The 23,312-nt window shown below is 43.2% G+C and overlaps 1 protein-coding gene across 1 annotated transcript in view; it reads right to left on the bottom strand.

Moving 5' to 3' along the window:
* Nucleotides 1-23,312, bottom strand: part of LOC141112679 (cocaine esterase-like) — a 37,763-nt gene that overhangs the window by 2,958 nt on the left and 11,493 nt on the right. The window contains exons 5-11 of the mRNA XM_073605675.1: nucleotides 15,818-15,971; nucleotides 15,146-15,259; nucleotides 13,802-13,897; nucleotides 13,019-13,159; nucleotides 8,247-8,324; nucleotides 5,885-6,032; nucleotides 5,282-5,431 (exon numbers count right to left, since the gene is read on the bottom strand). Coding sequence (XP_073461776.1) covers nucleotides 5,282-5,431; nucleotides 5,885-6,032; nucleotides 8,247-8,324; nucleotides 13,019-13,159; nucleotides 13,802-13,897; nucleotides 15,146-15,259; nucleotides 15,818-15,971 — 881 coding nt within the window. The remainder of the gene's footprint in view (nucleotides 1-5,281; nucleotides 5,432-5,884; nucleotides 6,033-8,246; nucleotides 8,325-13,018; nucleotides 13,160-13,801; nucleotides 13,898-15,145; nucleotides 15,260-15,817; nucleotides 15,972-23,312) is intronic.

The raw sequence follows: 23,312 nt of genomic DNA, 5'->3' as shown, positions 1-23,312 counted from the left end.
CTTCTAAAGTGACTTGAAAAAACTGTTAGACCTGGTTCCCACAGGGGCCGACTGACAAGTCGCGCTCGATTCTGTACAATGGAACCGTTCTAATAGGAGCGACTCAAGTCGCTCCAACTTAGAAAAAGGTTTCTGTACTACAGTGGGGCGACTTCAGAGCGGCTGGCATTGACTTCTATACAGAAGTCATTTTGTGAACCGCGCTGAAGTTCCGCTGTACGGGCGTGGGTGTGAACCGGCTCTTAATGTGCGCACAAATGACAGAGAAAAAAATGCAGCAGCAAATAAATTGTGAATAGTGTGCTATAATCAAAGAAGCAAAAAATTCTAATAAATAAAGTTCAATAACTCCAAAATGAAAGTTCATAAAAACAAAAAATGAATTTAATCTTAGCCAAACACAACTTACTAAAGAAGAAACCATCATTCTTGATAAAGGTTTGAAATTTGTCCCTTCAAAGAAATTGGACAGGTTCCACACATTTATCGATGTTCATAAGTATATCCGCAAATTAAATATTCAAAGATATATACTTACGATTCCGATGACCAATCGTAATAGATTGGATCCTTCCGGTTCTGTGCATCTGGGACTATCCAATCCTTCTTTGTTGAATCCCCCCATATCAGTTCCTCCATCTATTAAAGTCTTTAGGGACTTGGTCCTCAAAGATTTAGATGAACTAACAATCAAAAGACCATACAATAATCCATCTATCAGAATTGGATTAAAAAAAACTATGTGAAAGAAAGGATCTAGTTGTTCGCCCAGCCGATAAAGGCGGGGGCATTGTAGTTTTGGGCAAATGTTACTAGTTTTGGAGAAATGTTAAAGATATTGAGTGATCACTTATACACCATTACTTCAAAATCCCATGGTTAAATACAAGAGGGATTTAACCAAAATTGTAGATAAAGGCTTTGCAGAATTAATATTAGACAAAAAAGAAAGATTTTATTTAGTTCCTCTAGCCCCTCAGATTCCTATCATATATCTCCCTAAAGTCCATAAAAATGTTACCCACCCTCCTGGTCGCCCCATCATCAGTGGGATCGACTCGGTCACATCAAGAATAGAGAGATATATAGACTTCTATCTACAACCTCTAGTTAGAACAATGTCATCCTATTTAAAAGGCACCAAAGATACCATTCAACTTCTTGACAACATTGAGATTAGTTAGGGGTGTCTGTTAGCAACTGCGGACATTGCATCTTTATATACTTGGATCTCCCATTAGATGGGATTCAATGCAGCACATTTTTATCTGTCTAAAGAAAATACATTGCCAAACATACAAAAACAATTCATTATGGAATTATTATCTTTTGCCACTAGTCATAATTTTTTTTGGTTTAATGGTCAATATTACCTCCAAAAGAAAGGAGTAGCCATGGGGGCAAAATTTGCCCCCAGTTTGGCCAATTCATTTATGGCCAAATAGGAGGCGGATGTCATCTATGCTCAGAGGAGACCAGAATTGGTCCTCTGGGTCAGCTACATAGACGACATCCCCCTCCTTTGGAATGGAAGTTTAGATTCTCTGCATTCCTATGTGGCTTCCCTTAATGCCAATCATAGGGGCATTGCATTAGCATTTGAGACCAGTCTAGAAGAAATCTATTTCTTAGACTTAGAGATCAAAGTAGATGGCAGTAGACTCATCACTAGTACCTATTTTAAAATCAACAGATAGGAATTAGTTTATTCCAACTGATAGTTGTCACCATCAGAACTGGTTGCGTTCTGTCCCGCTGAGCCAGTTCTTAAGATTAGGGCGTAACTGCACCAATATCCAAGACTTTGAGATACAAGCGACTATATTGAAAAACACATTTTTGGAAAAGGGGTACTCTAATCATGATCTTGATCAGGAGATCCAGAAAGTATGCATTTTAGATAGGCGTGAACTATTCCAACCTAAATCCCGCAATCATAATTCTTTTGACCCTAAATGGTCCTTTTTTACATCTTTTTCTATTCAACATCGCCAAATAAAAAACATCTTTAATAGACATGACGTTCTGAAGAATGACCGTATTATGGGGCCGTTGCTACCTGAACGAGCTGATGTCATTTGCAGAGGAGCCCCGTCCTTACAGATGAGAACTTCCTCTAATATTATCAATTCCCCTTCCAAACCTACTTTTTTTCATAGCCTTACAGGTTATTATCCATGAAAGAAATGTAACGGGTGCCTTCATAATACACACGATTAAAAAAAAAACTCAAGCTTTTACATTAAATATTCATCACTGCTCTTATCTGATTAAACCGTTTGTCATTTGTGCCACTAAGAATGTGGTTTATTTAATCACTTGTCCTTGTGGCAAGCACTATGTTGGAAGGGATATTAAAAAAATTTCTATAGAGTCAATGAACATATTTCAAACATCTAAGTGGTAAGAGTAATCGCAGTGTTCCTAAACATGATATGAACGTGGAGTGGGACATCAATGCGTTTATTAATAGGGCTTGATATGCCCACTCCACTTTTGTTAGTACACCTTTTTATTGCAAAGTAATTTTTGGTATTGTCATATTTGTTTATTCATACAAATATGATATATTACTTTTAAAGCCATTTATTTATTTCATTTAAAAATATTATATTTGGATTTGATTTATTTGTGTATAATATGTATGCTCACACTAGATGGTGTTCTAATAGCTGTGATGTTTCAACATCATCCATTTATTTGTACTACAGTGGTATCTTGGATTACGAGCACAATTCGTTCCAGAAGAATTCTTGTAATCCAAAGCACTCGTATATCAAAGCGAGTTTCCCCATAATGGAAATAATGGAAACTCAGATAATCCGTTCCACAGTGACTACTATTGTATGCAGTACCGCACGTGGCCAGAGGTGGGGGGCGCCGGAGACACTCGGAGCTGCTTGGATGCACTCGGAGAGGCTCGGAGACACTCGGGAATGGAGCGTTTCCGAGCGGCTCCAGGTGTCACCGCTCGCAAACAGAGTCAGGATTTTAAAAAAAAATATATATATAATAGCTCGTATTGCGAAACGCTCGTAAACCACATTATTCACAATCCGAGGTATTACTGTACATTGTTTTGCCAATACAATTTTTATATAGTTAGGCTGATTTTATCCTGATCTATTTCAATGATATTCAAGATCTACATATGGATACGGTTTATACAATTTACAAAGGTTTGTGTTTATAATGAGACTTTTGCCGCGTACACACGGTCGGACTTTTCGGCTACAAAAGTCCGACAGACTTTCGACGGACTTGACAGACTTTTGGCGGACTTGCGGCGGACTTTCTAACGAACGGACTTGCCTACATACGATCACACAAAAGTCCGACGGATTCGTACGCGATGACGTACACCGGACTAAAATAAGGAAGTTGATAGCCAGTAGCCAATAGCTGCCCTAGCGTTGGTTTTTGTCTGTCGGACTAGCATACAGACGAGCGGATTTTTCAACCGGACTCGAGTCCGTCGGAAAGATTTGAAGCATGTTCCAAATCTAAAGTCCGTCAGATTTTCGACCGAAAAAGTCCGCTGCAGGTCCCATGAAGCACACACACGGTCGAATTGTCCGCCGGATTTGGTCCGTCGGACCTGTCCGGTCGAAAAGTCCGACCGTGTGTACGCTGCACTAGATGACACTTTTTAATTTTATTTAACAATATTTTTTTTTCCCTTTAATTCCTTTCTGTGACCAGAGGGGGCCCGTGAATGTTTCGTTTCTGGTTTGATCACAAGCTCCCCTCCGTTCTTTCACAGTCTGATAGTGAGGCTTGGAATGCAATGTTTAAGGCATTGCTTTTCCTTTCATTGTATTCTAATAGAAAATGATAGCGAGGCGGGGAATGCACGTCGTCGCCATCTTGCTGTTTCACATTTTGACAGCGAGGCTTGGAGTGCAGTGTCTAAGACAGTATTAATCCATTCATTGCATTATAATGGAGAATGACAGCGAGGTGTGGAACGCACACAGGCGTCATCCTGAAACGTCATTCAAGGCCATTTGTTATTGGTCTGTTCATCTATATATACTGCAATGTCTGCACACAATCATCACACCCCAGATGATGTCCAATAGGACAAAACACGTCAGTTGATGCTTATGAGCTGTTGCATTCTCTTTTATGATGCATCTTTGGATTTTACATGCGCTGTTCAAGCGGACCTGTGTAAGTGTACATCAGTTTTTACAATAAAACTTTTTTATACGGTTGTACACCATGTGTGGCCGTTTATTCCCTACATACATGTTCGGTAACGGTCTTCCTTTTTGATGTTTGCTGTTTGTTGGGAGTGTCATTTATCCACAGTGGAACCTCCTCACTTCAACTGGTGACGGGGTGTACATAGACCACCTACCTGATACGACACAACAAGGTTGAGGTGTTACAGCACATATGCTTGGTTGACTCATTACAAACCAGTATATTAGTCCACATTTTCTGGCAAGCGTGTCCATTTTACTTCTTGGTGGTGGATTGCACAAACCACCTACTACTGTACCTTCACCCAAAGTGGTTGTAAACCCTCTTTTTTATTTTTTTTAAAAAAACAAACATGTTATACTTACCTCCACTGTGCAGTTCATTTTTGCACAGCGTGGCCCCAATCCACCTCTACTAGGGGCCCCCGGCAGCGCTATCAGCTCCTCCCCACATCGGTAAACCCCCTAGGAGAAGTGCTCTCTGGGGGTTACCATACAGTCGCTCTCCTGAGTCCGGCTTTTGCATCCATAGACACAGAATGTCGGACTCGGCCTCGCCCCCGTCATAGCGGGAGCAAATGGCTGCGCTGCTACCTATGCAATCAAGAGCCGAGGCAACGGGCAGAGGGGTAGAGCGCGTCTCCGCTGTGGGAACGAACGGGCTCAGGTGAGTAAAACGGGGGGGGTTGGGAGCTGGTCAGTATCAGAAGTTTTTTCACCTTTATGCAAAAAAAAAAAACGAGTGTTTACAACCACTTTAAGGATTTCAATTTCTTGGTGGACTTTTTTTTCATTCATTGTTTGATTTTATGAACTTTCATTATTGAACTTTATTTATTCATTACCATTTTTTGCTTCATTGATTATAGCACATTATTCCAAATGTATTTGCTGCTGCATTTTTTGATCTGTCCTTTGTGTGCACATTAACAGTTTTTTAAGTCCCATTTATTTCATTATTATTTGTTTATTGCACATCAATATTTTATAACTATTATTTTAAGCACTGAATCAGCCTAGAGTTCTGTGGGGTGAAAGGTGGAAGGGGCAGTTCCTGGGGAATTTTGATTTACCTGAAAAGAGAATATAGTCGTCGAGGAAGGGTCCTCCAATCACAAAGAAAACCTCATCAGCATGGTCGGCCTTCACATAGTCTGGCTTAATATCTTTAAAGAGAGATGGACGACGGTGGAACTCGTAGAAGTAGACGGGATATCCAGAATCTGTGAGAGGAGAATGGTTAAAGCCGGGTTCATACTGGTGTGCTTTCAGAGGCACCTTTGCTTGACAACGGAAATCACATTGATTTCAATAGTGCCTGTTCACATCAGTGCAACGTGACTTTGGGGAAGCCTTCATCCTGGGGCTCCCTTCAACTGCCATCATCCCGGGGCTGACTGGTGACACAGCAATGGGTGACAATTATTTTCTATGCAGAATTTAGCTCTACATGTTTACTTATAGAAATGATCCCGATATGTGAAATTAGGGTATATACCCCGTCTCCTGTGAACATCAGACAGGAAATCAGCTGTGCGCAGGAAAATATGTCCCCCAGGACCGGGAAAGTATCTCACCAATTCTCAGGTCTGATGACTTCATAAAATGTTCAGATACCACAATGTATGAGTCTGAGATTTTTTGGGGTATTAAAATTATGACTGCCCTGGACTCACCTCTGTGATATTTTGCGGTTCTCAGGGCCGGCATTACAAAAACGAAGTCTCCACACAGGTCCAGGAAGCGGTTGCGGAGTTCAGCGGGATCCGTCTCATCTCCAAAATATTCCTCAATCAGCAGCGGGAAGACAGCGCTTAAAGATACCTGCAGTGACAGATACGATGTTCAACGCACATAGAAAGACTAGCATGCATACAACCAATTCAAACTAATGCCAGGCTATTTTTAGCAGGTTCAGTTTATTTTTAGCCATAAATTTAATTTGGAAGTAACCAATCAGAACCCAGTAAGATGGTCTCTGATTCGCTAAAAAATGATCTATGATTGCCTGCTTTGGTTTACTAAGCTTTCACCTTATCCCTGCTCTTCCCTGCTGGTCCTCCCCCACTGTCAACTGACAACCTGCAAGAACTGGATGATGTATGGTGACTATCCAGCCTAATTAACCAGGAACCAGTCACATCAGTGGCATGAGGCATACCGTACCGCATGGAGCAGCGATGCCACTACATTTTTGCGGTCAGCCTGCCACAAACATGAAACCTCTTTTGAGTCACTTATGTGTGTCTTCAATAATGAATCATTTTTGAGGTCAGGCACTGATGTGGGATGAGAAGGCCAGGCTCACAGTCTCCGCTCTAATTCATCCCAAAGGTGTTCTATGGGGTTGAGGTCAGGACTCTGTGCAGGCCAGTCAAGTTCCTCCACCCCAAACTTGCTTATCCACATTCAGGGGTGGCCCGGGCGCTGCCTCCTCTCTCCACGCTACACCCCCTTAATGCAAATAGATAGAATCATGCAAAGCATGAATCTTTCCACAGGGCACCGGGCGCATGAATTTACAGCAGCTGGCTTTTTTTTTTTTTCTTAAGCACCTGATTAGAGCCAGAGGCTCTAATAGGCTTCAAAATAGGGTGGGTTCGGGGCACAGAGAATGTAAACCGAGCCCGCTCAGGTGTGTTACAACAGCAAAGGAAAATTCGCTGTTGAAACACTGATCCTTAATCCGGCCAATCAGAAGCAGGTGTGAGACCCGATTGGCCAAAAAGAAAAGACTCCCGATTGGCCGCTGAGTAGGAGGGGGGAAACTGGAGGAAACGCTGCCGTGATGACCCATGGAAAGCAGGAGGCTGCCGCCGAGCAGGGGAGGCCGCCGGTGATGGGGTAAGTGCTACCGACTGGCCAGGGGGTGGTTTGCCATACTGTTTGCCAACCCCCCTAAAAAAAAAAAAAAAAAAAAATTCCACCGGCCGCCACTGTCCACATTATACATTATTGCCAAAAGTATAATTTGGTGGAGGGGGGATTATGGTGTGAGGTTTTTTTTAGGGGTTGGGCTTGGCCCCTTAGTTCCAGTGAAGGGAACTTTTAAGGTGTGAGCATACCAAGACATTTTGGACAATTTGATGCTCCCAACTTCCACAAAGACATGGATGAGTGAGTTTGGGGTGGAGGAACTTGACTGGCCTGCACAGAGTCCTGACCACAACCCAATAGAACCCCTTTGGGATGAATTAGAGGGGAGACTGCGAGCCAGGCCTTCTTGTCCAGTCAAACATTCCCATAGACACACTCCTAAACCTTGTGGACGGCCTTCCCAGAAGAGTTGAAGCTGTTATAGCTGCAAAGGGTGGGCCAACTCAATATTGAACGCTACAGACTAATAGGGCGTACACACGGTCGGACTTTGTTCGGACATTCCGACAACAAAATCCATGGATTTTTTCCGACGGATGTTGGCTCAAACTTGTCTTGCATACACACGGTCACACAAAGTTGTCGGAAAATCCGATCATTCTGAACGCGGGTGACGTAAAACACGTACGTCAGGACTATAAACGGGGCAGTGGCCAATAGCTTTCATCTCTTTATTTATTCTGAGCATGCATGGCACTTTGTCCGTCGGATTTGTGTACACACGATCGGAATTTCCGACAACGGATTTTGTTGTCGGAAAATTTTATCTCCTGCTCTCCGACTTTGTGTGTCGGAAAATCCGATGGAAAATGTCCGATGGAGCCCACACACGGTCGGAATTTCCGACAACACGCTCCGATCGGACATTTTCCATCGGACATAACGGGGCATAAGACTGGGATGCCATTAAAGTGCATGTGCGTGTAAAGGCGTCCCAATACTTTTGGCAATATAATGTATGATCTGCCTGTGTGTTCTGCTGACTGTCCATTTAAGTACCATGAGAAAAGGACAGCCCAGTGCTTCATTGTGTAAGTAGTCAAGCTCTGATTTCAGAGGATTTGGATTTTGTGGCACATATTTAAAGTTAAACAATAAAACAAACTAAGCAACGATGATTTACACAATGTGCATTGTGGACGCACACGGAGACGATCGTACCAGCATGGGGTTGCTCTGTAGCGCGGTGATTACTGTTTCTCTATCCATTCCTTCCTCCAATCCGCTAAAATTCATGGCCTGCAGAGGATGAGAAAAAAATCATTAAAGGGCAAATTCAGCGTATGGTCCCCCTTTTCTTTTTTTTTTTTACGAGTTTTATTTGAAGTGTATAAAACAATAAAACATACACTTCATTCAACATGGTGTGCTGTGCTGCCTGACATTGCAGCGCGATTCTGGCCGGGGTGCTGCGATACAATGCAGTCTAGGCTGCTGCTGCAGTGTGAATGATGTGTTTTGCCGCGTTCCAGTACAATTCGCTGCAGAAAAAATGCAGCATGTTCTAATTTTTTTTATTCTGCACTGAAAAACGCATTGTACTGGTGTGAACTATACAACTGGAATCCATATCACCTACTGTCTATGCGTTTTTGATGCAGAAAAAAAAAAACTGGACTGCATCTGATGTGAACCGCCTAAGGATTTTTAAATTGATGATTTTGATTTTTTGAACATTTTATTTAAAATTGTTGCTGTAATAAATAATCCTGCATTTTCTGAGCTTCTTAGCAAAATAATAGAATATAATATGTGCACAACGTTACAACCCCCCCACCTTCTACACATCAGTGTTCATGTCCTCCTGATACATACCAAAGTCATTCAAAAACAATGTAGCGCTTCTATGTACAAATATATAAATTCATAACCCACTGTGGTCACTGAAAAAAAAATATGGGGTGAATTTATTTATTTTTTTAAAAGTTTGCATAGCTGTTTGTCCATCGTAGCTGCATGTACATTTTTTCTGTGGGGCTAAAAATCGCATGTTCCCAGGCTATATTCTCTGCAGGTTAAGCATATGTGAATTGCAAAAATACTGCATTACAGCCACTAGATGGCAGTGACTATCCTATGAAAATAAGTATGATCCTCAGCTCCATCTAGTGGCCATATGGGGTATTTTTGACATTCGCACTTTTAATAAAAACATTCAGTGGGCTGAGACTATAGGCTGAGAACATTTGTTCTTGCCCCATTCACACAGAACTAATTTACATGCGGTTTCAATGAATGAACAGCTACGTGAACTCTTTTTTATATAAATACTGTACACCTCTGTTTTTTCAGTATATAACATGTAATTATTACACAATTAAATAAAATAGAACCACAAAGTCCAAATGCATCCAAAGTCCAGCAGAGAGTCCTTATTTCAATCACACTACAAATACCAGCGTTTTTCATAAAATTTTATTTCCAATGTGTGTCCAAAAATATTCATTACAATGGCATCTGAAGAAAGGATATTGTAGGCAGCAAACAAACATGTTGTCCCTAAAGTTGATGTGCTGAAAGCAGAAAAAATGGGCAAGTTTAAGGATTTGACAGTATGGGAAGAAGGCAAGCTAGTGGAGGCAGTGTGATGCTTTGTCTAGTGCAGTCTATGGCTCAATGGGTCAGGGTTTTTTGGTGGCAAAAGCGGGGCCTACTCAATATTAGGTGGGTGGTCATAATGTTATGTTATCCACTTAACGACTGTCCCATAGCAGATATACTGCTACAGGGTGGCCATTCATTCAAAATTATATATATATATATATATATATATATATATATATATATATATACACACACACACACATACACACACACACACACAATCTCACAAAAGTGAGTACACCCCTCATATTTTTGTAAATATTTTATTATATCTTTTCATGTGACAACACTGAAGAAATGACACTTTGCTACAATGTAAAGTAGTGAGTGTACAGCTTGTATAACAGTGTAAATTTGCTGTCCCCTCAAAATAACTCAACACACAGCCATTAATGTCTAAACCGCTGGCAACAAAAGTGAGTACACCCCTAAGTGAAAATGTCCAAATTGGGCCCAAAGTGTCAATATTTTGTGTGGCCACCATTATTTTCCAGCACTACCTTAAAGCGGAGTTCCACACAAAAATGGAACTTCCGCTTTTCGGAACCCTCCCCCCCTCCGGTGTCACATTTGGCACCTTTCAGGGGGGAGGGGGGTGCAGATACCTAAGACAGGTATTTGCACCCACTTCCGGCATAGACTCCCATGGAAGTCTATGCCTCTTCCTGTCCCTCCGCGCTGTCTCCTGGGAAACACACAGCTCCCAGGAGATAGCGGGGACCAGTTACGATGCGCAGCACGACTCACGCATGCGCAGTAGGGAACCGGGAAGTGAAGCCGCAACGCTTCACTTTCTGACTCCCTCACCTATGATGGCGGCGGCAGCTGCCGAGAACCGAGCGGGTTCTCGGCGTCGCCTGCCGACATCGCCGGACCCTGGGACAGGTAAGTGGCCATTTATTAAAAGTCAGCAGCTGCAGTATTTGTAGCTGCTGGCTTTTAATTTTTTTTTTTTTTTTGGCGGTTTAGATGGACCCCCGCTTTAACCCTCTTGGGCATGGAGTTCATCAGAGCTTCACAGGTTGCCACTGGAGTCCTCTTCCACTCATCCATGACGACATCACTGAGCTGATGAATGTTAGAGACCTTGCGCTCCTCCACCTTCCATTTGAGGATGCCCCACAGATGCTCAATAGGGTTTAGGTCTGGAGACATGCTTGGCCAGTCCATCACCTTTACCCTCAGCTTCTTTAGCAAGGCAGTGGTCATCTTAGAGGTGTGTTTGGGGTCATTATCATGTTGGAATACTGCCCTGCAGCCCAGTCTCTGAAGGGAGGGGATCATGCTCTACTTCAGTATGTCACAGTACATGTTGGCATTCATGGTTCCCTCAGTGAACTGTAGCTCCCCAGTGCCGGCAGCACTCATGCAGCCCCAGACCATGACACTCCCACCACCATGCTTGACTGTAGGTAAGACACACTTGTCTTTGTACTCCTCACCTGGTTGCCGCCACACACGCTTGACACCATCTGAACCAAATAAGTTTATCTTGGTCTCATCAGACCACAGGACATGGTTCCAGTAATCCATGTCCTTAGTCTGCTTGTCTTCAGCAAACTGTTTGCAGGCTTTCTTGTGCATCATCTTTAGAAGAGGCTTCCTTCTGGGACGACAGCCATGCAGACCAATTTGATGCAGTGTGCAACGTATGGTCTGAACACTGACAGGCTGACCCCCCACCCCTTCAACCATCGCAGCAATGCTGGCAGCACTCATATGTCTATTTCTCAAAGAAAACCTCTAGATAGGATGCTGAGCATGTGCACTCAATTTCTTTGGTCGACCATGGCGAGGCCTGTTCTGAGTGGAACCTGTCCTGTTAAACCGCTGTATGGTTTTGGCCACCGTGCTGCAGCTCAGTTTTAGGGTCTTGGCAATCTTCTTATAGCCTAGGCCATCTTTATGTAAAACAACAATTCTTTTTTTCAGATCCTCAGAGAGTTCTTTGCCATGAGGTGCCATGTTGAACTTCCAGTGACCAGTATGAGAGAGTGAGATCGATAACACCAAATTTAACACACCTGCTCCCCATTCACACCTGACCCCCTGTAACACCAACGAGTCACATGACACTTGGGAGGGAAAATGGCTAATTGGGCCCAATTTGGACATTTTCACTTAGGGGTGTACTCACTTTTGTTGCCAGCGATTTAGACATTAATAGCTGTGTGTGGAGTTATTTTGGGGGACAGCAAATTTACACTGTTATACAAGCTGTACACTCACTTTTCTGAGATACTGTATACACACACACACACGATCCTACACTCCACGGTAGGGGGGCGCGCACGCGTTGCTTCTGCTGTGGTTTGTCACAGCAGAAGCCAATCAGCAGGTGCCGGCCAATGGATGTTCGCCGGTACCCGCCGATCATCGGAAACAAAGTCTGCATGGAGCTCTGCCTATGTAAACAAGGTAGAGCTCTGTACTGCCGGTGGGGGGGGGGGGGGAGTGATGGATTTTCTTTCCCTGCAATCCTTAGTAAAAGCAGCACATACAGTACACAAAAATACTGGCTAGGCACACATTTAACTCTTTAATCGCCCTAGATGTGTAAACCCCTTCCCAGCCAGTGTCATTGGTACAGTGACAGTGTGTAATTTTTAGCACTGATCACTGTATTAGTGTCACTGGTTCCCTCAAAAGTGTCAGTTAGTGTCCGATTGTCCACTGCAATATCGCAGTCCTGTTATAAGTCGCTGATCGCCGCCATTACTAGTATAAAAAAATTTAAATAAAACAAATTCCAGTATATTTACCATACACACCATAGTTTGTAGACGCTATAACTTATGTGTAAACCTATCAATATATGCTTATAGGGATTTTTATTATCAAAAACCTGTAGTAGAATACATATTGGCCTAAACTTATGATGAAATTAGATTTTTTATTGGATAAGTTTTATAGCAGAAACTAAAAAATATTGGCTCTATTTGCGGGAAAAAAAAATATGACATGGATTTTATTTGGGTACAGTGTAGCATGACCGTGCAATTGTCAGTTAAAGTAACGCGGTGCCATAAGATTGGCCTGGTCATAAAGGGGGTAGATCTTCCGGAGGTCAAGTGGTTGTATGCATTTTTATTTTTTTTTGCTTATGTCATAGTTACACATTATATACTGTGATAGCCCTTCTTTTTTATTTGGCACAGCTATATTATATATAGAAGCACTACATTGTTTTGCATAACATTATTATTAAACATGGTGCACCCACCACACTGGACTTGAAAAGCATTGAATGGCAGAGTTCCCCTTTGCAAACTCCTGGAGCCACCCGCAGTCTATGATATCAGTGGAGCCGTACAGAGAGTGCCTCTTACCGAGGAGAGAATCCAGCCGAATTCTTGCTCCGCCACACCGGTTATAAACGGAACAGGATTGTTTTCTTTATCCGCCAAGATCTGCTCTACAGGTTTTGGGAGGAAGACGCCATCGACGGTGGCTGGGGGAGTCAGAAATTTCTGCAGGGACAGAAAATAGATGAGCTATTCATGGGGGAACCCCAACCCCAGAGCATGCTGAAACATGTCGCTATCGTTTTTTGGTGGTTTTTAAGGGTGTAAGATGCTTTAAATGTCTTCTAAAGGTTACGAAAACTCCTCTCACCCTCTAGTGCCAAAAATGGCCCCTCATCATCTGAGGACATGACAATAGATATTGAAGAAAGGACAAACCTCGAGTCTTTGTTTTCCAAAATAGTCATGTGATTACCATGTCATGTCAGTGCTGGAACGGTGATCACATGGCCGTATTAGAAAACTATACTATGTCATTATTTATTCATTTATTTTTTTCAAGAAATCATTAGCCAATTGGTACACAGGGTGAAATATTAGGCCAATTTCAACAAACTTTCAACAAAAAGGTCTGTTTGTCAATACAAAAAAGAAAAAAAAAAAAAAAAAAGGAGAAAAGAGAAGAAAGGTAATTTTGAATGAAACAATGCCAGATCTGGCTCAACATACAAACTTTGCTCTCCATATCTGCCAAACGTACTTCAGCGGAACAGGTAGACCGCCTACACTAGATGAAAAAATGGCCAAACCTCAGAGTGATATCGATTGGGTTTGGTGTCATGGGCAGTATCCATGAATATACGATACCATCGTAGTACTTATGGAAAGGATTTCCTCTTCAGATTTTGCCTTCATACAATCCACCAATGATGCCAGATCACAGCCAGAAATGTTGGCGATTATCTGCAATAACAAGATGGTGTCTGGTCACAGGAGTGCTGAAGCTCAGTCAGGTGTGATGCTATTTCTAAATAACTGAAAATTCTCATCTTAATGTAGAACAGTTTGGGCACACGGATAAAAAAAAATATTCACCACCTTACCAACAGGCTTTCTGCTGTGAGCTTCCCTTTCCATCTCATCATCTCCATCCTCTCTTCCCATTTCCTCACAAACATCCTCTCTTTCCATCACCTCATTTCTAACCTCTCTTTTTTTCCTTCACATCATCTGTATTCATTGCCTTCATCTCCTCATCTCTATCCTCTCTTCCCATCTCCTCATTTCTATCCTCCCTTTCCCATCTCCTCATCTCTATCCTCTTTTCCCATCTCCTCATCTCTATCCTCTTTTCCCATCTCCTCATCTCTATCCTCTTTTCCCATCTCCTCATCTCTATCCTCTTTTCCCATCTCCTCCTCTCTATCCTCTTTTCCCATCTCCTCCTCTCTATCCTCTTTTCCCATCTCCTCCTCTCTATCCTCTTTTCCCATCTCCTCCTCTCTATCCTCTTTTCCCATCTCCTCCTCTCTATCCTCTTTTCCCATCTCCTCATCTCTGTCCTCTTTCCATCTCCTCATCTGTCCTCTCTTCCCATCTCCTCATCTCTGTCCTCTTTCCATCTCCTCATCTGTCCTCTCTTCCCATCTCCTTATCTCTGTCCTCTCTTCCCATCTCCTCAGAATCATCCTCTCTTGACATCACCTCATCTTTATCCTCTTTTTTTCTACTATTCATTTGTATCCATTGCATTCATCTCCTTAAGCCTATCCTCTCGTTCCTCCTTCTACTCATTTTTACTTCTCATCTCTATCCTCTCTTCTCATCATTTCTATCCTCTCTTCCGCTCTCCTCATCTCTATCCTCTCTTCCCTCCTAATATATACACTAGACACATACATACATGTGTCTGATAACATTCCATGCCTTTTTGAGATTATCCAGGCATGCACTCCACTTGTGAAAATATGACTGTCTGTAGGTGGCACTGTGTGTGACAGTTCTGAAAGAGCTCTGTCAAATTTGAATCCATCATTCCGAGGCTTACAAGAATCTGTCACACACTCGGATATTTGTTGTACTGTCGAGGGACAGACGTCTGCAGAGTATCTATGATGTGCCTTATGACCTCCCCTAATTGTCTTTCAGTAACAACCAACCAAGTGATTTCTGTACAGATTTCGTGTATTTGCCATCAACATTGGGACTTACATTCCGCACAAAGCTGGTCTCCTCAGCAGACTTGGTGATCAGCCCCGGAACAAGGGCCGCACCACTCTCTGCAATGGCTCCATGGAACAAGCCCTTGGCTAGTGGGGACAAGACCTGTCAGGGAAAGAAAAGACAAGATTAGTTACAATGTGTCACACTGAGGAAACAGTATTTATATTCAAGAGAACCTGTCAGAACAGAAGAATGAGAGCCAACATTGGTGACTTGTCTTTAGCGCTGAGTCCAAGGCTGTCATTCTCCTTGCTCCACTATTTTAGGGAAACTAGTACAGAGAGAAATATGGAGGCTGTTAATACTGACCTCTTTAGGAAAATGCTAACTTCTTGACTGTTTGTGCACCTGATACTTTGAGAAGCTGCCCTGAACCAGCATGAAGATCAGAACATTGACGTTAGAACTCCTCATCTGCTTGCTCTAGATCAATGGCTTAGAAAGTACTAAAGCCATATGATCAGCATGCCTGCATCCAGGGATCATGTTTTTAGAAGAGGTCATTGGCTTGTTACAGCTTGGTGACTCACCAGGTAGTAAAGAGAGAATAAGGATGATGGTTTTTGAGCCAGTATTTTTTAAAACAAGTCAGAATTGGAGGCGCCCACAAACATATTTCACTTTTTTGATCCTATAGAAAAATGTTTCTTGTATACTTACCAATGCAGCGACACTGATCCCACCAGCGGACTCTCCAAATATGGTGACGGAGTCTGGGTCACCCCCGAAATCTGCGATGTTCTCCTGCACCCAGTGCAGCGCCTCCACCTGATCCAAGAATCCGTAATTTCCTGGAGCTTGGCTGTCCCCGGAGCTAAGAGATGACAAACAGAGGTTATATGACAAGTCAATAGAAAATGGTCTTTTAGAGAAAAGCCCTGCCCCTAATGGTGCCATTTACAAACTCCTCCTCTGCTTCCAGGAGTCATTAATATGTTATTTTTTTTTACGGCAGATACATTGATGACATCATTGTCATATAGGATGGCCTGCCATCTATTATCAAGTTGTCCAACACTGCAACGGTAACAACCTAGGTTTATCCTTCACACATCTCAAGCCCCACCCAATTGGTTTTCTTAGTTCTTGAATTGGGTCTTATGGATGAAAAGATTATTTCCAAAATGCACTTCAGGCTTTCCTCTGGTAATTCTTACCTACATTTCCAAAACCGTCATCATCCGAAGTGGGATAATAACATCCCAAAAGAAAAGTTTTGTAGACTTCCCACCTTAGATGAGGACTCTCTAACACAGGGTAAAATCCTAAAAAAAAGTTATTGGATAAGAGGTTTAATCTGGAGCTGATAGATCAAACCTTTCAAGAATGGTGGTCAGTCGAACCCTCAAGGTCCCAGGGTTAAAGTTATAGATGTCCCTGACATCACGTTTATTACTCAATTCCATAATAAATACAAACAAATGGAGAGAATTATTGCACTCCGAAGGAGCATCCTCCTCAAGGATTCAAAACTAGAGCCCATTATCCCAAAGAGGCCTAGATTTGTATACAAGAGGGCACCAAATATTAAAAACTAGAAAATTCCAGCTCCAAATAAGTCTTCCATCCATCCGCTGGCATCATTTTGTAACCTTGTAGAGATGTTTCAATGTAAAAAAACTGAAAAGCAAAATGTGCAAGTTTGTACAATATCGTCAAAAGACCTTTCAGGCCACCTTGGGTAGGACCTACCAAATTACTTCCTTCTCCACTTGTGCACCGAATATGTGGTATATTGCCCTGGGCCCCAGCATATGTCCGTCTCCATCTGGGCATTTGGGAGCTGGGGGCGGTGTACAAGTTGTCTGTACCTCAGCCACGCAGCCTCCTGACTTAGGTACTTTGAAGATGTGTTCGTTACCTTGACGGGTTAGATAGAAGAGCGGACTCCATTTCTGGCAGAGCTCAACAATAACAAATGTAATATTAGATTGACCCATGTGGTAAACGCCTTTTGGGGCTTTCTTCAGGTTACGAATCCACTGGCACAAGTCCATCTCGTTTCCTGTTGGTTGTTGGTCTGCTCCACCTGTCACTAATGCCCCATTGCAATGGGTTACAGCGTTTAAATATTTGGGGATTCATGTTCATCTTCAATCTTACGTGGATTCTAATTTATTGCCCCTGCTTCGGTCGCTGTCTCAGAAATGCACCACAAGGCGTACTATTTCACTGTCTCCGGTGGGTAGAATTAACCTGTTGAAAATATTTCCCAAGTTTCTGTATCTATTCCAAAATACGCCTGTTCGTATTCCCGAAATCGTTTAACAAATTGGACTGTATTATTGGTTTACTCACTTGGGCTGGAAAAACTCCTCATTTGGCCACTATACTACAATCCAGTATTGGTCTGCAATATCGGTCACGGTCTGATGGTGGTTCTCACAACCAAGAGATAATCCTACGGTTACACTGGAGGAGGCCATCATCGGCTCCTATGCCCCCCTCTGTAACCTGGTTTTCCGTGGTCTACGGGCCCACCCTGCACTTACCTGTCTGATGAGAATCACCATCAAGGTGTGGCAACAGGCAAGGGTGCAGTATCATAAGCCTCATATGGTTTCTCCCCACGTTTCCTTATGAGCCAACCCCACCTTGCCTCACCTGGCTATGTTACCTGATCCCCAACTGTGGGCTGCTTGGGAAATAGTAGGGCTTAAAGAAATCATATATAATGGTAGGCTGCAGAGCTTTGTGGACCTTCAGGCTGAGTTTCACCTGCCCAACCGGATGTTTTGTTATCTGCAACTCAGACACGTGGTACCACGCAATTCCCTTATGTTCTCACCCTTGAATTTGATCCCTTAGAGCATCTCCTGATCTCCAGGACCTTGGGGAAGCCTTTGTCTCTCCATGGCTCACTCTGTAAAATTGACTAAATTGTTTTCCAAATGGCAGGCAAACCTGCCTGATTTAACTGAGGAAGATTGGGACATACTGTATGTACGAATAACCGTTGCAAGCATGGTTTCGGCCAAAGATAGTTTTATTCAGGTTAAAGAGGTTCTAAAAGGCAAAAGGTTTTTTTATCTTAAAGTGTTACTAAACCCACAACAGTAAAATCAGTCTGTATATGCAATAAAGCATGCTTATTATATGCACTGTGGAACCTAAGGGGTTAATCCTCTGCATTGTATAAAAAGGCTGTTTGATCCTGTCTTCTCTGATCCTCACCTTCTTCCATGTCCCGCAGGGCCATCTTTAATATTGATTGGACCCTAGGCAAACATTTTCTTTGCCCCCCCCCATTCAATTTCACTCTACACCTGCTCTGAGACGTACAATAAACAGCAGCTAGACTCAAAATCAGTTTACTGAATCAGATTAGGCAGCGATTGCGATTGGTTGCCAGAGGTTACAGTGTGTCATTACTGCTTAATGACTGGTTGCTAGAGGTTACAGCACACATTACTGCTCACTGGTTAGTTGCTATAGGTTACAGCACATGATTTCTACTTGTTGATTCGTTGCTAGAGAATACTGTACATCAATACTGCTCTCTGATTGGTTGCTAGAGGTTACAGCACACCATCTCCTCACTGCCTGCACACCATGGACTGGGGAGGTGAGGGGACCCATGAATAGACAGAAAACTCCTAGGGATCCTAGAACTCCTGGGATAAGTGGCAGTGCTGGGGGGAGGGGAGGGTGTGATCAGTGGCAATGCTGATTTTTTTTACCGACTACCAATATAAAGAGGAGTTTCAACACTGGCCATCAATGTAATAGGGGTTTACACTGACCACTAATGTAATAAGGGTTTACACTGACCACTAATGTAATAGAAGCATTCACAGTAACCATTAGGGATGGGTCGAACACCCCCCTGTTCGGTTAGCAGCAGAACATGCGAAAATGCAAAACATTTGTTTGAACACGCGAACACCATTAAAGTCTATGGAACACGAACGTGAAAAATCAAAAGTGCTAATTTTAAGGGTTAATATGCAAGTTATTGTCATAAAAAGTGTTTGGGGACCTTGGTCCTGCCCCAGGGGACATGTATGAATGCAAAAAAAAGTTTTAAAATGTCATTTTTTTCGGGAGCAGTGATTTTAATAATGCTTAAAGTGAAGATGTAATAAATATTTGGGAGTAAGGGCCCCAACCCCGAACTCACCAAGGGGGAGGAGTGCAAACAGACTATCATGGTACATGTTAAAGAACATATGCGGGAATAAACAGAGAATACTTAAAAAAGTAACAAAAATGTATTCATACAATACAAAAGAAAAAACATGAAATGTTAAAAGGCGTGCATAGATGACATGGAATTTCTGACTAGTTTCGCGGGGTGACCGCTTCATCAGGAAATGCATCCATGCTTCGGTGCCGACAACGCCTATGGCCTCACGGCAGAGCCTCTCGCGGCAACTGGGAAGGACATGTATAAGTGAAGTCAACAGGAACCTACCATCTGGACTAGATAGGTGTAAATACTCCCAGGATAGCGCGGGACCCGGATGGACCCCTGAACAACCTCCTTTTCCAACACTGGACTCTGCCTTTTGACTTCTCGGCACCTTATGTACAATTTCTGTACAGTTAGCGTTATGCTATCCTGACCTGTTCTGTAACCGTCCCATACTTGTGCCTTATCAAGCAGGATTATACCCCCGGGCCCCTTGTATTTACACCTATCTAGTCCAGACGCTAGGTTCCTGTTGACTTCCCTTATATATGTCATTCCCAGTCGCTGCGGGAGGCTTTGCCGTGAGGCCATAGGCGTTGTCGGCACCGAAGCATGGATGTATTTCCAGATGAAGCGGTCACCCCGCCAAACTAGTCCGAAATTCCATGTCATCTGTGCACGCCTTTTAACATTTCATGTTTTTCATGTTCTTTTGTGTTGTAGGAATACATTTTGTTATTTTAAATATTCTCTGTTTATTCCCGCATATGTTCTTTAACATGTACAGTGATAGTCTGTTTGCCGTCCTCCCCCTTGGTGATTTCGGGGTTGGGGCCCTTACTCCCAAATATTTATTCCAAATTTAACTCGGATGATGGTACTTTTTTACTTTTGATGTAGAGTACACTGTTTTGTGAGGCCACGCACCCTATTGTTTAAAGTGAAACAATAAAAGTGAAATATTCCTTTAAATTTCGTACCTGGGGGGTGTCTATAGTATGCCTGTAAAGTGGTGCGTGTTTCCCGTGTTTACAACAGTCCGAGAGCAAAATGACGTTTCTAAAGGAAAATAAAGTCATTTAAAAGTACTAGCGGTACTTTTCTAAAGGAAAAGAAAGTCATTGGTTCCCCCACAGTGCATTACCAGGCCCTTTGGGTCTGGTATGAATATTAAGGGGAACCCCGAACCAAAAAAAAAAAAAATGCGTGGGGATCCCCCCAAATTCCATACCGGGTCCTTCAGGTCTGGCATGGATATTAAGGGGAAACCCGCGCCAAAATGGCGTGGGGGTCCCACTAAAAATCCATACCAGACCCTTATCCAAGCACGCAACCTGGCAGGCCGTAGGAAAAGAGGGGGGATGAGAGAGCGCAACCCCTCCTGAACCGTACCAGGCCACATGCCCTCAACATGGGGAGGATGTTTCCATGTTGATGGGGACAAGGGCCTCATCCCCAAAACCCTTGCCCGGTGGTTGTGGGGGTCTGCGAGCAGGGGGCTTATCGGAATCTGGAAGCCCCCTTTAACAAGGGGACCCCCAGATCCCTGCCCCCCCTGTGTGAAATGGTAATGGGGTACAAATGTACCCCTACCATTTCACAAGAAAGTGTCAAAAATGTTAAAGACAAGTGATGGTTTTTGGCATGGGGTTCCCCTTAATATCTATACCAGACCTGAAGGGCCTGGTATGGAATTTGGGGGGACCCCCACACATTTTTTTATTTTGGTTCGGGGTTCCCCTTAATATTCATACCAGAGCCAAAGGGCCTGGTAATGCACTGTGGGGGAATCCCATGCCGTTTTTTTCAATGACTTTTATGAGTATTGCAGAGACCCGACAATTCATTATAGCTGCCGGCGCTACCGCTAGTAATTTTAAATGACTTTCTTTTCCTTTAGAAATGTCATTTTGCTCTCGGACTGTTGTAAACACTGGAAACATGCACCACTTTACAGGCATATTATAAACACCCCCCAGGTACAAAATTTAAAGGAATATTTCACTTTTATTGTTTCACTTTAAGCACTATTAAAATCACTGCTCCCGAAAAAACGGTCATTTTTAAAACTTTTTTTTGCATTGATTCATGTCCCCTGGGGGCAGGACCCAGGTCCCCAAACACTTTTTATGACAATAACTTGCATATTAACCTTTAAAATTAGCACTTTTGATTTCTCCCATAGACTTTTAAAGGGTGTTCCACGGCTTTCGAATTTGCCACGAACATCCCAAATTGTTCGCTATTCGGCGAACGGGCGAACAGCCAACGTTCGAGTCGAACTCATGTTTTACCCGAACTGACAGCCCATCCCTAGTAACCACTAATGTAAGGAGGGATTGACACTGACCACCAATGTAAGGGGGACATTCACACTGGCCACTAGTGTGAATGAAAGGATTCTACACCAAGCCCCAACGTCAAGAGATTTACACTGACCATCAATGTAACTGAGACATTTAGCCTGCGTTCACATTTGCGTGTGTCGGGAATGTATGCAATATCGCTTTCCTGACACCACAGAAAGGTGCTGCCCTTTAGCAGATACACAGCAGTGCCATTAATTGTTACTGACACCCTCACACATCTGCTGACATGTGCTATGCAACCGTGTGATTTTGAAAAAACGTTAAGGACTTTCTTCCTTATTTCTTCCGCATAGAGCAGCTCATTGAAATGAATTGGCTGCCCTACACGCTACTTACATCTTTGTCCACCCTGTCAGTACACCTTTGCATCCTAAAACCCATGCTAACCTCTTCATCCCAAACCTCCCCCATCCTTTCCACTCCAATCCTCCACCCCTTTAACTCTACCTGCCTCCTCTGCTCATCTTTGCACCCACCTTTCTTACCTCCATACATCCCCTCCTTGCTCACCTGTGCACCTCAAACTGTAATTCCTTCTCTGCCTACCTCTGCACACCCCACAATACCCTCCCCCCACTAATTTGCTTACCTTTACAGAACAGGCTGATGTTCGGCCTAATGACCACAGTTGCAGGCAGGATTTTCAAGCATGCCCCTTTACCTCCCCAGTGGGCAGCATTCAGCAGAAGTGATGGTGGATATGACCTCAGGGGGGGGCATGATATACATGTGAATGCCGCCTTTATTTACATCTTAATGCTGCCATTACAAGGCTATTTACTGTACATATGAATACCGCCGCTATTCACATCAATGCCAGTTATTTACATGTAAACACAGGGTCTGCAGGTGAGTCATCTGTACAGGGCAATAGGGCATAGCTGGACAGCATTAGTAGCAGCACTTCACACTGAGATATATTGGGACACAGCACGGGACTAAAACTTTGAGGGACAAGAGAATTTAAACTGGGATAGTTGGCAAGTATGAGGCAGCTGCTTTGGGCCCCACAACAATGATGGGGCCCAGGGCAGTTGCCCCTTTTGCCCTGCCTTAAAGACGGCCCTGATGTTCCGCAATCATTTCCTGATAGCACAGAGCTTGGGGACAAGCTGCACATGCTCAGTTTGGTGCGTATTGCTAGAGAGTTTTTTTTCTTTGGAGAGTACATGTGATCAGCACAAGGCCAATCAGCACTGTCCAGAGAGAGGATCAGGGGTCCTGCATCCTTATAGGACATTCATGGGAGAAAAAAAACTCATCCTACAAGCTTTAATCAGACACTGATAGAAGTCACAAGACTGCTAATATACTGCTGATGAGAAGAGGCATTTAGCAGTTAATATTTACTAAAATAATTGCATTTCTGTGTACTGCGGGAGACCAGATATAGTGAATGTAGGGTCCTGGGTTTAGTACCACTTTAATACATTCTATGCATTAAGATAAAAGAACTTCTGTGTGTAGTGGCCCTCCTCAGCCCCTCTAATACTTACCTGAGCACAATCTCGATCCAGGGATGTTGCACGAGAGCCCCAGCTGTCTGGGACTCTCCCTCCTCATTGGCTGAGACAGCAGTGGTGCCATTGGCTCCCGCTGCTGTCAAAGTCAGTGAGCCAATAAGGATAGAGGGAGGGGGCGGGGCTGAGCCATG

This window comes from Aquarana catesbeiana, linkage group LG11 (assembly GCF_042186555.1).
Source record: "Aquarana catesbeiana isolate 2022-GZ linkage group LG11, ASM4218655v1, whole genome shotgun sequence".
NCBI lineage: Eukaryota > Metazoa > Chordata > Amphibia > Anura > Ranidae > Aquarana > Aquarana catesbeiana.
Note: the sequence above shows the minus strand (reverse complement) of the source record. Positions and strands in the feature narration are given on the sequence as shown.